Raw genomic sequence first — 15,533 nt, 5'->3', positions numbered from 1 at the left:
ATTCTTGTGTTTTCTTTTTCAGTCATGTTTTTGTTAGAGAATCAGATATATTTTTTCCGTGCGAAGTTCACACACACACACACACACACACACAGGTTTTTTTTTCACAAAAAAGTTTTTTTTTCTCTCTGAGGTGCCTGTGCAAGCACCTGGGTTGTACATGGCCTTATTTGATGTTTTTCCTAGTTTGATGTCCATCTGAATAATTGTTTACAGTACTCCAGACGCTGACAACAACAGGAATTTTATTCACTATATACTTTTATTGGGTACAGACAGATCTCTTCTATCCAAGCTAACAGCTCCTGTTCTCTGAAGTTGATTTGGGTAAGCGACAAGCTCAATCAGCTACCCTGTTGGTGTAGAAACCGTGGCATGAATCAGGTGAAAACATTGGGAAAATGTAGTTCAGTTCCATACTCAAGGGTAAATAGGGTAAATAAAAGAAGCTTACCTGCTCCGGTGACAATGCAGACTGAGGTAGAACCTTGTATGGGTTTAGAATTGAGTTAGGGTCCATTAACTTTTTGATGGAAGCCATCAGCTGCACCTGATCACAATACAACATTTTTTGTCAAGCATAATTACCAGCCAACTAGTAGAAAGGTAGGAACACAACTGCAAGTTTTTCTTTTGCAAAAACAAATGAAGTATTGTTCTTTAAGATGATAAGAAGAAGAATAAGGCAGAGCTCCACTGAAACATATTGCCAACGTTGCACAAAAAGCGCTCCTCCAGGGTTGTATGGAAGTGAGCATAACTGAAAATCTAACAAGAGAATGTCTCCAGATCATAAAGGCTAAACCAAATTTCTCTCATGAAAATGTGGCACAACACACATATGCCATGCACAAATAGTCAAGAATATGACATTGTCACACACTCACACCTAACATTAAAGTGCGCCATAGTCTAAAGGAATTGAAATAGTGATTTAACTCTGAACATTCTATATGGCACTGAAGTAACAATTTGTGCGCGAACACAAGTGGCAGTAAGATGGTATTTAAATACTTACTGCTTCTGGTGACTTGCTGTAGTGAATCTTCTCAGCTTTCATTAGCCCCAGCCCATGCTCTGCACTAATGCTTCCTCTGTGGCCAGCAGTCCACTCATAGACAAATGGTTCAATTTGTGCCAAAATCTGAAATTTTCATTGAAGGTAACAAAATAAGCAAGTAGCCGCATGTCTATCTTGAGAAACTGAAGCCAAACCTAAGTAAATGATCTATTTCCATGTCATATCAGACATACATTGTCACTGTACTTGCTTGATAAGATGTTTAGATGGAGATTCCCGTCACCAAGGTGACCATAACCCAATACCTCTGCCGTATCACCTAGGAAAGCAAGGAACTATGTTAACAACTCATAGATTAGATTACTGATGGCTCAAAATTGAAAATTTACCAACACGGCTGCGCATTTCTTCAACAATATCATATAGTTTCTCTACAGGTATGGACAAGTCATACTTGTAGACTGCACCAACTTTTACAGATGCCTCTGATATACCCTGCAACCACAACACATAATCATTTAATTGATTTTTTTGCCACAAATTATGTCAATGGGTAAAGGCGGTTGACTTTATTTGGTTTGGTGTTTCATACTTGAAATTTCACTTCCAAAGGTTTGAAACCAAATAGTTTGATAGGCCAAACTTAACATACCAAGATATTTTTCGAGCACTTCATAGCCTATCATTTTAATTTATATGATATCGGAGACTCGGCGTTAACCACCAAATATCAGCTTGCACATCGATAACTTATATTATTAAACAGCAACATAGATGATGAGGAACAATAGAGACAAGTAAAAGGAAAAAGAATCAGAAGTCAAAAATCTGTTTTGACTACTTCTAGATACAACTGCAGTCTAGTATTTATTTTGTCTTCTTAACCTTAGCTACTGTTTTCTAGAGTCTTCTAGCCATGAGTAGAATGTTGAATCTTAATTAATGTTTTCTAAAGTGTTCTAGCTATAAGTTGATGTTGCTCCTCCACAACCTTGTGTTGCTTCAATAGAACACTAGCCGTGTGATGAGTGTCGATCGTTACCAACTTAAAGGCTACCCATATTAGTCACTGGCAAAATCTAAAGATTCACGTATGGTGAGAACCTCGCGGATTCTCCAAAAATTAGATGCCTGGCTAATATCCTGTGCTATAACTCCATCAGCTACAAGGCCATCTTCCATTGAACGCAACAAAAAAGCTTCAAGTTTTGCTCTACAAAAGAAAAGCAACATAAGACAAGTAGACAGCATATGTAATTTGACAATTTTGATCACAATAAACCCAAGATAAAATAAATGCAAGCCAAGCAGGATTTCACCTTCACAAAGTGGTTATCAATTAAGAGTTTGAACAAATTGATCTTCCGCATAGCTTGTGTGTTTTTAATGTTTGAAAACTGTGGTTATGCTACCAAAACTTACTTGTCATATGATTCATCACTTCCTGTGGTCTCAATTAGAACATAAAATTTGTACGGCGAGACAGGTAAAGGATTATGAACTCCTTCCAAATGCGTCATAGCCTTCAAAACCAACAAGCTACCAAATTAAATGTGGAATCAGGCAAGATAATGAGGAACATTTCTTCATGTACAATGCAGTCAAAACAATATTCTGTTTTCTTGCAAAACAATCTTATATTATGGGACGGAGGGAGTACATAACAAAAAATTCAACACATCCTACTGTTCAAGAAAGTACATGCATGCAGTTTCTTCTCCATGAAGTTCAATTTTCTTTGAAAGTTTGCTTAAGTACCAGATCAATACACTGACGATCCATAAACTCAAATGCAGAAAGAATCTCACCCAAGCTCCTCCTAGCTGCCAGTAGCAATTTCTGGGAACATGAAAAGCAGTAATCACTATAGTAAAGATCATACTGTACATTTGATAACAAGGGCTAACAATGCCTAGATATACAAAATGAGTGTTTGCAAGAGACCTGACAGCTCATGTAGTCATTGCAGGAAAGAAATGCAACATTAGTTGAAGGTAGCTTTGCAGGTGTAAGTATTGACACTTTAGTGACTATTCCTAGGGAGCCTTCACTTCCTGAACCATCAATCATGTGTTTACTAACGGCTTGCTATAAGTCATATTTAATGAACATGCTCAGAAAGAAGGGAAATAGTTTGTATTCGACACTCACCAACAAATAAGTGCTTCAGATCGTATCCAGTGTTGTCTTTCCTTAAAGTAGTAAGCATGTCAAGAACAGTTCCATTGGCTAGGACAACTTCAAGACCTGAATAAGAAGAAAATAAAATACAGAAGAGCTAACCATCTTTGTACTTTTAAGAAATCATCCAGCTATTTCCAGGCTTAAACATTGCATAGAGTTGAAATTTTCTAGAAGATTCTCTTGATGGAGCATCGTAATATCAGCAACTTATATTGCAACAGAATTACTCAGCAGCAAACATATTCCTGCTCCTTTCAAGAGAAACTTAACAAAACAAATACTGTATTCCACATAAGCCCTTTCTTCGTTCAGGTAAACAAGATATAGAACATGAGACTTCAGAAATAGCTGATTTGTGCACATAGTAAATATAAGGTTTAACTTGTACTTACCAAGTACATTTCCATGAAGTGAACCATAGCGAATGAAACGTAGGCCGCCAGCATTAGTTGAAATGTTCCCTCCTATTTGGCAACTACCTTTTGCCCCTAAGTCAAGAGGCATAATAAACCTGAATATAAAGTATACATATAATCTTAGGTATTTTTCTATTCAAAATAACGGGCACATATTGATCGTATAAAAAACTAAACTCTGATGACCAGATTATATGAGTGATCACTGTATTGGCACACATTGAATCCATGGGTGATTATATAAGTAGGGATCCCGTAAAAAAGGATATTGCATAAGCAACAAACTTATGAATATTATGGGTCAATGGTAACTCGGCAACTCAAAAGAAAACATATTATTTATGAATCAAACGCATGCAATGCAAGACGTATGCACCACGAATGAGAACAGAATCATAGAGGGAATACCAAAGACGACTTTACCCTTCATTTTCCACAAAGGTACTTAAGTTCTCCAACACACAACCAGCTTCACAAGTAAGAATTCCATTTACCTGACAGCAGACAGCTCTTTCATGAAATTATACAAAAAAACTATGGATATAGACAACTTATGTTTGAAGAAAGGATAGATAATAGAAATATAAAATTCACGACATCAAATCCAAACAAAGAGACTGTACCCACATTGTCAAACGAGATTATTTTGTCCATACCACCAAGGTTGACAATCACCTGCAGACAAAGGGAGTAAACCTTGTGATCTCGGGCCTAAATGTAAGGAAAGCAGTAACATGGAAATCTCAGATGCAGTATACATAAAAAACATGGAAGTCTAAAACAGATGAACAGAAAAACATATCAACAAGAATTTGAACAGGTACGGTGAACTACAGCAAAACTGTAGTGATAGTGCTAAACATGAATATGGATACTCGAAGCACCCATCAACGCCATCGTAATCTTTCCCATGATTTTCTAATCAATCTGATTGATCAATCTAAATAAATACAAGTACTTCATTCTGGTGAAGAAGTATACCCTGCAATTCAGGCAAGCAGCAACAGAAAGGAAGTAGAGAATACCAAGAAGGATATTTATCTAAAGTACTCTACCGCTGATACTAAGATAAGAAATAAACAAATATTTTGTGGTAGGAAAATAAAGATATAACTGATATTATCATTAACAGGAACTTCATAATTACCTCATCATGAACTGGAACACTGCCACCAACAAGGCCTGTATTTCCACCCTGAGGAACTACTGCCAATCGTCTCGAGTCGCAGTAAGCAAGGACCTTAGAAACCTGGAAAACAGAATGGTTGAATAACAAATTTTCACATTAATTTTTTGTTGAGTCGGATCAGGAATGGTAGAAAACTAGATATAACCGAGCAATATGAAAATAGAAATGTAGTCCTAAATTATACTCCTAGTTTGCTGCATGAGGTATTATTAACATTCCATGCAAATGCATTGTTGTTTGGAAAATATTTATTAGCATAGGTTACTAGAGTGATGTATGCTATTTTGTTTGTTATGTATCCAGAGGCTACAGTGTTTTGCTTATGAAGCGCTACATTCTGCTGAAGCTGATTTTCTATTGCTACTAAATATGGCTTTCATGAGACATCCAATGCATACAATGCTAACAACTTTCTGAACAATTTGTACGATTACTAGTTACTTCATGTAGGAATACATCAAAAAGTACATGCTTGGTAACTGGAATAGCCTGATAGCCTGGATGCAAGTGTGTGATGGACCATGATAAGCCAAAAACATAAATCGTAAGCTACAACTTTACAAACATTGTTCTGCAACCAAACAAACAGTCACCATGCAACCACTACAAATCAGCCGAAAACAATTAAAATGATTACTGCCACTTCAGTACTACTTGTTATTGCAATTGTCAGAAAATGGAAATCCAAATAACTGGTGTTAAATTAAAATTCCGCTTGACTAGCTGACAGAAATACCTCATTAGTACTTTTTGGTAAAAGCAGTAGCTGACTTGCACCCTTGTATTTACCCATCCAATCGACATTTGCAACAGCCACCCTGTCTTTATCTTGAACGACTCCATTGTCACCCAATATGCTCTTGAAGTAAGAAACGTCATCAGAATTTAGCACTGAATAGTCTGGATTCCTCTGGATGGGTTCTGCCGCAGAACCAAAAGTACGTTGTTGAACTCCAAACGAATCATCCACACTATGTTGTGCTTCTTTTGTTGCTATCTCAGCTGGAGGCCCAAAAGAGGAATGTTGTGGACACAAGGTCCAATAGGATCTTCTCTGAGAAGTCAGAGTATGGTTTGTCAATCCATATTGAGTGAGGGACATACCTGGGTATCATCATGTATCATAAGATTTTACTCAGTCCAATAAAAACTACTCCCTCTGTTGCAAAATGCAGGAGTATTTTGGTTGTTCAAATTCATGCTTTGCTCAACAAGTAAACCAACTACACATGGGTTATGCCATACAAACTTGATACCATTGGGTTTGTGTTCAAACTAATTTACTGTGATTGTGATTGTAACTATAAAAATGTCCCCTACATTTCGCCACAGAGTTCTGTAGATCTGTAGAAATCGGCGGAGCCATATCAATCTTGGTTCTATAGCAAGAAAGAACTGTCTGACAACTGAAACTCTAAGAGCAGAGGGTGCAGGGTGTAATAGTAATCAAATTAAATACTAAACACTATATGTGCCGAATTCATGTATCAGTAATTCTACTGGTGCTGGGATGGGAATGGATAACGGATTGATTAGATTAGTAGGGCATCCCGCAAAAAAAAGAAATCCGCAACAAACTTTCACAGAACTGAAAGATCACTTGCAGCAAAGAAAGATCCCACAAAACAGAACCCACAGAACAATCGATCCAAATCCAGGCAAGATAGAGCTCCTTACCAGCGCCAGAAGAGATCGTCCGGCTCCCGAGGCGGGTCCAGTCGAGAGGAGGAGGGGAGGACCCGGTGGAAGGGGGCGTGCAGGCGCGTTCGGCGGCGCGGTCGTGCGGATGAACGGACGGGGGATCCCACGGGGCGAGCAGGGCGCGGAGGCCCCCCTGCCGGAGAGGTTCCCGGAGGACGGAGGAGCGTGTTCTGGAGTGGGAGAGGAGGGACGGGAGCGCCATGCGGGATGGGAATTCTGACACGGGCGTCAACAAGCTTGGTTTGCAGCTACAAGAAGCGACCTCGCGTTTGACTGGCAGTGGGATACTTGCTGGTATTACTAGTTCGGAAATGATTTTATCCGTTTGGAATGATTTTTTTATACTCCTTGCATTTAGAACAAGGTGCATATAGATTTTACAAAATTTATACTTTTGTTGACTTTAACCAAATTTTAAAAAGAAAATACATAAAAGCATCTTCAATAACAGCCCTATAACATGGCACCTAAAATGACCGGAGCAAAAAATATTAGTCACCAACTGCTTTTTTGGTACGAAAAAGTGACGTCTCCAACAGCTGCCCAGAGCCATATGCACTTTTCATCTCGAATAAACATACATATTGCATACAAATAATATCAAATGTTATTTATATGTCCAAAACAAACAAAGCAATAATTTTATTAATCCACACGATCAAATTATTACATAGTTCATCAAATCCATAACATAGGCCATCAATGAAATCAACCGGAACATCATAGGCCATCATGCGCAATGCGGCTGTGACCTTCTACTCAGTGCAATGACCAAGCGTTCCGGTGCAAATCCTTCTTTGCTGGAAGGACTGATCATGTTGCTTTATAGAATTGCAAATGTGAAAAAACAAGTCCGTAGACGTCGAAAGTACCTCTCTGGATAGCGAGGATTTCGCCCAAAATAGTTGTGCATCAATTGCTCATGTGCCTCTTTCCATTATCTCCACAAATACTTGTGGTCGTAAACTAAACCGCCATACTTCGACCTCTTGTTCTTGTGCATTGCCAAGATTAATGCAAGATCTTCTTCCTCCTCCATGTCAAACTCCTCATCCAATGAGGAATCGTGGCAAAAAATGGAGTCACATGAACTCGTCTACAATAGAAACTATCTATCAAGATCAATCTTCGGTGCATATGCAAAGAAAAGCACAACAACAAAAAATTACATTGTAGGAATTCCGTCAAACACCTTGTGTGTGGCTAGCCGTGGACAGCCGGCCGAAACTTGGTGGGAAAGACTCCATCGCGGCGGCCGAGCGGCCAGTAGCGGTGCACAAGCGCCCGCTAGTCGACCTCCATACACTGCGGCAGTGCGCCGACAGCCATACGGGCAGCGGCGGCCCAGTGGTCGGCCAAAATCCACGTGGGAGTCCGTGGCGGCGAGGCAGGGGCGGGGTTGGGGGAGTCTTTGTAGCGGCGATGGCCTGTGGGGTTGCGGTGTGGCGGCAGCAGTGGGAAGGTCCGGCCGGAGGCGGGAATGAAACAAATGGTTGGTTGGTTGGTCGTGTGCGGCTCGGTTTGGTTTTGCGGCAACCACCCAAGTGTTGTATATTTGCAGCACTTGGTGCCTTCTTTTTAGGCTGTCCAAAAGAAATGCAGAATTTTTATGATAGGGCATATGTAGGAGAGGCTTTTTTTCCTCCAAATGTCCAAAAAATGAGGTGGAGCCCTGTTATAGGGCTGCTATTGGATATGCTCTAAGAACGTGCCTAGCAACTCATGTTTGCTTGCTAAAATAGTATTCTTTGACAAAATGGACCTTGCGCCTGCTCTTAGAGTTTTCATTGTAGTTCATACTTGTTCAATAACTCTATGTCTATGATGAGTTATACTTTTTCAACCATATGTCGAAAATGCCCCCTACTTTACAAGTTCAATAAAATGGTCCCCTTTAGAGTTTCCATTGTGGGCCATACTTGTTCAATAAGAGCATCTATAATCGGAGCCCTCAAATTATTCTCAAATGTCCGAGTGGATAGCACGATCAGTGCCCGGACAGGAGAGAGGGGAAAAAAAAGCCACCCCAACCCCCCCCCCCTCCTCACTTTGTCCTCATATGTGTGGACTGTCTGCAAATCCATGTACCTAACCGGTATACGGGGAGGATATGAGGATGTCCGGGCAGTGTGCCACATAGGATTTGGCCCACCACGGACCACATTTTCTCTTTCTTTATCTATCTTTCCTTTCTCTATCTCTCTTCATCTCCACCAATCATATGCATGTGACCGGACATATGGGGAGAAAGTGGGGGCATGGCTATTTGCATGGACAAATAGAGGCTCAAAGTGGACATGCCTGGACACTGACCAGGTACATCCACGAATGTCTGAGAGACCAAATTTGCTCATTGTGTTTGTAGATGGCCTGGCTCTATGTCCATGATGGGCTATACTTGTTCAACCCAATACCAAAAATCCCGTATGCTTTTAGAGTTCAATAAAATGACCCCTGCTCTTAGAATTTTCAGCCTATACCAAAAATTTTGAGAGAAAAATGAAAATTTAGTACAATAACTCTATGGCCATGGTGGGCCATACTTGTTCAAGCTTTAGGTATATGTTGCAAATGGACAAGGGCGACAATACCATCTAAATGAGCACTGAAATGTCATTGTGCAAAAAAGCTTGTCTAAGCATAATATTGCTAAGATGTTTAAATAAGTGGTGTAGCATGTCTAATTTCTTTTTAGTTAGCACGAAGCACTTGCTAAAAGGAAGCAGGATGAGACCGCTTGGCCCTCTTCCAAACACTGTAAATGCTAGTTATTGTGTTGGATATCTGATTACAAAATCGTGGGTGGAGGTTTGCATCACGGAGACCCGACGTCGGGCCCACATTGATGCGGGCAAACCTTTGAGCTCTTCAGAGCCGAGCTTGGAGGAGGAGGGCGACGTCCCATGGCCATGGCAGAGGTTGTCGAGGAGGAGGTGCCAGCGACGAAGGAGGAGGCGATGGATGTCGACACCGCGTGACCCGTGGCATTTAGGTTCACACTTTTGTAGGCTGAAAGGATCGAGAAGAGGTGTCTAGAGGGGGGGGGTGAATAGACTCTAATCAAGAAAAGTTGCAGTTTTTAATTCTTTAGGTTGATGTGGAGTTTTAGCACAAGTTTAATCATTCACAATACATATCAAGCAAGCATGACAAAGAGTATATGAGCAGCGGAAAGTAAAGCATGCAAGTTGCAAGAATGTAAAGGGATGGGATTGGAGTGTGCAAACGCAATTTGGAGACACGGAGATTTTTTATCCATGGTTTCGATAGGTGGTGCTATCGTACATCCACGTTGATGGAGACTTTAACCCACGAAGGGTAACGGTTGCGCGAGTCCACGGAGGGCTCCACCCACGAAGGGTCCACGAAGAAGCAACCTTGTCTATCCGACCATGGTCGTCGCCCACGAAGGACTTGCCTCACTCGAGTAGATCTTCACGAAGTAGGCGATCTCCTTCCCCTTACAAACTCCTTGGTTCAACTCCACAATCTTGACGGAGGCTCCCAAGTGACACCTAGCCAATCTAGGAGACACCACTCTCCAAGAAGTAACAAATGGTGTGTTGATGATGAACTCCTTGCTCTTGTGCTTCAAATGATAGTCTCCCCAACACTCAACTCTCTCTCATAGGATAGGATTTGGTGGAAAGAAGATTTGAGTGGAAAGCAACTTGGGGAAGGCTAGAGATCAAGATTTATGTGGTTGGAATGAAATATCTTGACCTCAACACAAAATCTAACCGTTACACACAAATCACCAAACTCGGTGGGACCGAATCATGAAACTCGGTCGGACCGATTTAGTTCAAAATGTGAACGTTAGGATTCTCGGTGGGACCGAAAGGATCAACTCGGTGGGACCGATGTGCTAGGGTTAGGGTAAATCCTCATCTCGGTTTGACCGATTACTCAAACTTGGTGGGACCGATTTGGGTAATAAGCGAAACAGAGAGTTGGCCAAGCAAACTCGGTGGGACCAAAATTATTGCAATAGGCAACAAAGAGTTTGCAAGCCCATCTCGGTGAGACCGAGATCCCATCGGTGAGACCGAATTGATTAGGGTTTCTGGTAGTGGCTATGTCAACTGAACTCGGTGGCGCCGGATAAAAAGTTTCGGTGGGGCCGAGTTGGACTTTTGGTTTAGGACATATGTGGATATGAGAAAGTGGTTGAGGGCTTTGGAGCATATCACTAAGCACTTTGAGCAAGCAAGCCATTAAGCAACACCTCATCCCCTCTTAATAGTATTGGCTTTCCTATGGACTCAATGTGATCTTGGATCACTAAAATAGAAAATGTAGAGTCCTGAGATTTGAGCTTGAGCCAATCCTTTGTCTTCAACATTTTAAAGGGGTTCCACATCCTCTAGTCCATGCCACTCCATTGTTGAACTTATTTGAAACATACTAGGTAGAAGCATTAGTCCAACAAGAGATATGTTGACATTAATTACCAAAATCACCCAGGGAGCACTTGTGCTTTCAATCTCCCCCTTTTTGGTAATTGATGACAACATACATCAAAGCTTTAGATAAAGATATAGAGAATAACAAGTAAAGCTTTGGAAAGACATATAACATGCATAGGGTCCCCCTATATGTATGCAATCATATAAATATGGAATATAGGAGCATGTGAATGCATAAGCATGACAGAGTAAGCCATGTGTTACATGTATCTTGGCTATATGCATCAGAGTAAATGATGTGAATATAGGAAATGTACCTTCATGCTCATGAGTCCTTCTCGCAAACAGTATGTACATCAGCAAGAGATTCTCATGCACATAACTGAGATGCATATACTTACCTTGTGGTCTTGAGTTGGCTTAGGAAGGAATGAACCTGAGTAAACAAGGTTAGATAACACAGATACATCTACTAGCCAAAGCAACCAAAAGAAACCACAAGAGTACCAAGACTGGGATGACATGTAGAGAGTGAGTACTGAGTACTCTATTGGATATAGACATGTCCCCAAAGGTAAAGATGTGCAATGAATTCAAGGATTTCCTTCCCTTAGATGTCTTGCTCCCCCTGAATCTTGCATAGGATATTGGGAGAAGATAGGGAACAGAAAATCAGAGCAGATAAAAGAAATAGAGCTAATGCAAACAATCAAATATGAACACGTCTTTCCCCTCTTAAAGACATGTGACTTCTCTCCTCTTGAACACCAAGCATCTGGGGTTTCTTACACTCTCCCCCTGAGTATTCTCCCCCCTTTTGATGTGATCTCTCTTTAAGCTTTGATGTGATCTCTCTCTAAGCTTTGATGTGATCTCTCTCTTCCCCTTTGACATCAATTTCCAAGAAGGGCTCTTCTAGATCTTTATTACAAATGGGTTTGGTCCTTGAGTCACAAAGCAAAGTAGCAAGTCGAATGTGATGCTGGTAGAGGACAAGAATCATTGAGTGGAGCTGGAGCAGAAAGAATGCAGGAACAAGTGGCGAGCTGTCTTTTCTACAGCGAAATCGGTAGCACTGAGTTGTGTGCTTCGGTGGCACCGAGAGAATTCGGTTGGGCCGAAGAAAACAAACCGGTGTGACCGATTTCATCACAGTGAAAACACTTGTCACCTCAGCTCGCTAGGCAATTAAGATCTCACAAGGATTTGCAAGGAATTAGCTGAAAGATTTGCAATGAATTCAATGCAGAGAATGCAGAACACAAAATAAACAGAAAAAGAATCTGGATGAAGTTTTTTTTGTTTATGAAAAGGGGAAATAAAAATGCACGAGACAAATGCAAGAGCATGGAGAAACACAAGAGAACTTCATCTAGAATTGGGCGGCGACAAAGTCACCTATGTTAGAGTATATTGACTTAGGAGTCAAGTGAGGACACTTGATCATAGGTCATACTCATCGTTTAAGCTCAAAATGGGGTTACCATTTTTCGTTTAAGCATATTGATGTATTCACATCTTGTTGAGTTGCTTTGACCCATGTCTTGGAGTAAAGCTTCTCTAAGATGGAATAACATACCTTGGGTGGTGGTGTTGATCTTGATCATGTAGTTGAACTTGTGTGGGTTGCTCAAGGTTGATGTAGCTTATCAAGAATTTGGAGCACCACTTGGAATTTGAGTTCATCTACCTACATGGGTTAGTTTTGCAAGGAAGAGCACTTGTGTATCCAAAATGACAATCATAAAATTTAACATAGAATTTGTCAAAGGATATGTTTGAAGGGTTTTGTGCTTCCTTGTCTTCAACCACCATTGTGTAGAGACTTGGTGATGTAGAGATTGCTCAAGATATGAGTGAGTTGCAATCTCATGGATTTAAATTCATCCAAGTACCTACAAGGGTTAGATAGCATGCAAGGGTGAAAGTATATCCAGGACATATAGATAGCATCATGAAAGAAATATCAAGGATTAGTCAAAGGCTCATGCCTTGCATGTATCCAAATGGAGTTCCTACTCCAAATTTGAAGCATCAATAATGTTTAATTCTCCTCTCAAACGGCAAAAGACTTTCTCATCAAGCGGGTTGGTGAATATATCCGCTAATTGCTTATCGGTGCGAACATGCTTAAGATCAATGTCCCCTTTGGTAACGTGATCTCGAATGAAATGATGGCGAACTTCAATACGCTTAGTTCGAGAATGTTGCACGGGATTGTGAGCAATCTTGATAGCACTTTCATTGTCACAAAGCAATGGAACATGTTTCACATATATCCCATAATCTTTAAGAGTTTGGGTCATCCAAAGTAATTGAGCACAACATGAACCAGCGGCAATGTATTTTGCTTCGGCGGTGGATAAGGATACCGAGTTTTGTTTCTTGGAGGACCAAGACACAAGAGATCTACCAAGAAATTGATAAGTACCCGAAGTGGACTTTCTATCAACCTTGTCTCCGGCATAGTCCGAATCGGAGTAACCAACAAGATTGAAAGAAGGATACCAAATGCCAAAAATTGGTGTGTGTATTAAGTATCTCACTATCCTTTTCACAGCCTTAAGATGACACTCTTTAGGGGCCGCTTGATATCGTGCACACATGCACACACTTAACATAATATCGGGATGAGAGGCACATAGATATAACAATGAACCAATCATAGAGCGGTAAACTTTTTGATCAACCGGTTCACCGTCCTTAGTCAAGCCAAGATGTCCACTAGTAGGCATGGGTGTAGACATACCTTTGCATTCTTGCATATTGAACTTCTTGAATAAGTCCTTGGTGTACTTGGTTTGAGAAACAAAGGTACCTTCCTTAGTTTGCTTGATTTGCAAATCAAGAAAGAATTTGAGTTCACTCATCATAAACATCTCAAACTTCTCCGACATTAGCTTTCCAAACTTCTCACTAAAATGAGGGTTAGTCGACCCAAATATAATATCATCAACATAAATTTGGCACACAAATAGTTCTCCATTAACCCTTTTAGTAAAAAGAGTAGAATCTATCTTTCCAATTTCAAAGCCTTTTTCAATAAGGAACTTGGTCAAGCATTTATACCACGCTCTAGGAGCTTGTTTAAGACCATAAAGGGCTTTGTGAAGTTTTGATGTCTACTACACAACCTTCTTCTTGTAGACGTTGTTGGGCCTCCAAGTGCAGAGGTTTATAGGACAGTAGCAAATTTCCGTCAAGTGGATGACCTAAGGTTTATCAATCCGTGGGAGGCGTAGGATGAAGATGGTCTCTCTCAAGCAACCCTGCAACCAAATAACAAAGAGTCTCTTGTGTCCCCAACACACCCAATACAATGGTAAATTGTATAGGTGCACTAGTTCAGCAAAGAGATGGTCATACAAGTGCAATATGGATGGTAGATATAGGTTTTTGTAATCTGAAAATATAAAAATAGCAAGGTAGCAAGCGATAAAAGTGAGCGTAAACGGTATTGCAATGCTAGCAAACAAGGCCTAGGGTTCATACTTTCACTAGTGCAAGTTCTCTCAACAATAATAACATAATTGGATCATATAACTATCCCTCAACATGCAACAAAGAGTCACTCCAAAGTCACTAATAGCGGAGAACAAACGAAAAGATTATGGTAGGGTACGAAACCACCTCAAAGTTATTCTTTCTGATCGATCTATCATATAGTTCATACTAGAATAACACCTTAAGACACAAATCAACCAAAAACCTAATGTCACCTAGATACTACAATGTCACCTCAAGTATCCGTGGGTATGATTATACGATATGCATCACACAATCTCAGATTCATCTATTCAACCAACACAAAGAACTTCAAAGAGTGCCCCAAAGTTTCTACCGGAGAGTCAAGATGAAAACGTGTGCCAACCCCTATGCATAGGTTCATGGGCGGAACCCGCAAGTTGATCACCAAAACATACATCAAGTGGATCACGTGATATCCCATTGTCACCACAGATAAGCACGGCAAGACATACATCAAGTGTTCTCAAATTCTTAAAGACTCAATCCGATGAGATAACTTCAAAGGGAAAACTCAATCCATTACAAGAGAGTAGAGGGGGAGAAACATCATAAGATCCAACTATAATAGCAAAGCTCGCGATACATCAAGATCGTGCCAAATCAAGAACACGAGAGAGAGAGAGAGATCAAACACATAGCTACTGGTACATACCCTCAACCCCGAGGGTGAACTACTCCCTCCTTGTCATGGAGAGCACCGGGATGATGAAGATGGCCACCGGTGAGGGATCCCCCCTCCGACAAGGTGCGAATAGGGTCCCGATTGGTTTTTGGTGGCTACAGAGGCTTGCGGCGGCGGAACTCCCGATCTATTCTGTTCCCCGAAGTTTTTAGGGTATATGGATATATATAGGCGAAATAAGTCGGTCATGGGAGCCACGAGGGGCCCACGAGGGTGGAGGGCGCGCCCAGGTAGGTGGGCGCGCCCCCCTGCCTCGTGCTCTCCTCGTTGATTCCCTAACGTGTACTCCAAGTCTCCTGGATTGCTTCCGTTCCAAAAATAACTCTCCGGAAGGTTTCATTCCGCTTGGACTCCGTTTGATATTCCTTTTATGCGAAACACTGAAACAAGGGAAAAACAGAAA

At 40.9% G+C, this 15,533-nt stretch overlaps 1 protein-coding gene across 1 annotated transcript; it reads right to left on the bottom strand.

The window, feature by feature from the left end:
- Positions 1-311: 311 nt before the first annotated feature.
- Positions 312-6,783, bottom strand: LOC123054564 (probable D-2-hydroxyglutarate dehydrogenase, mitochondrial). The gene is made up of 16 exons (XM_044478355.1): positions 6,488-6,783; positions 5,547-5,914; positions 4,769-4,870; positions 4,249-4,296; positions 4,045-4,115; positions 3,598-3,716; positions 3,173-3,268; positions 2,966-3,075; positions 2,780-2,860; positions 2,444-2,544; positions 2,126-2,234; positions 1,411-1,516; positions 1,255-1,340; positions 1,019-1,144; positions 455-550; positions 312-353 (listed from the first exon to the last, which is right to left on the bottom strand). Exons 1-16 carry the CDS (start codon positions 6,711-6,713, stop codon positions 345-347), a joined length of 1,854 nt encoding a protein of 617 aa, XP_044334290.1. The 5' UTR covers positions 6,714-6,783; the 3' UTR covers positions 312-344.
- Positions 6,784-15,533: the final 8,750 nt, after the last annotated feature.

Source organism: Triticum aestivum, chromosome 2D (genome assembly GCF_018294505.1).
Source record: "Triticum aestivum cultivar Chinese Spring chromosome 2D, IWGSC CS RefSeq v2.1, whole genome shotgun sequence".
NCBI classification, from domain to species: domain Eukaryota; kingdom Viridiplantae; phylum Streptophyta; class Magnoliopsida; order Poales; family Poaceae; genus Triticum; species Triticum aestivum.
The sequence above is the reverse complement of the archived record's forward strand: the minus strand, read 5'-3'. Positions and strand labels throughout refer to the sequence as shown.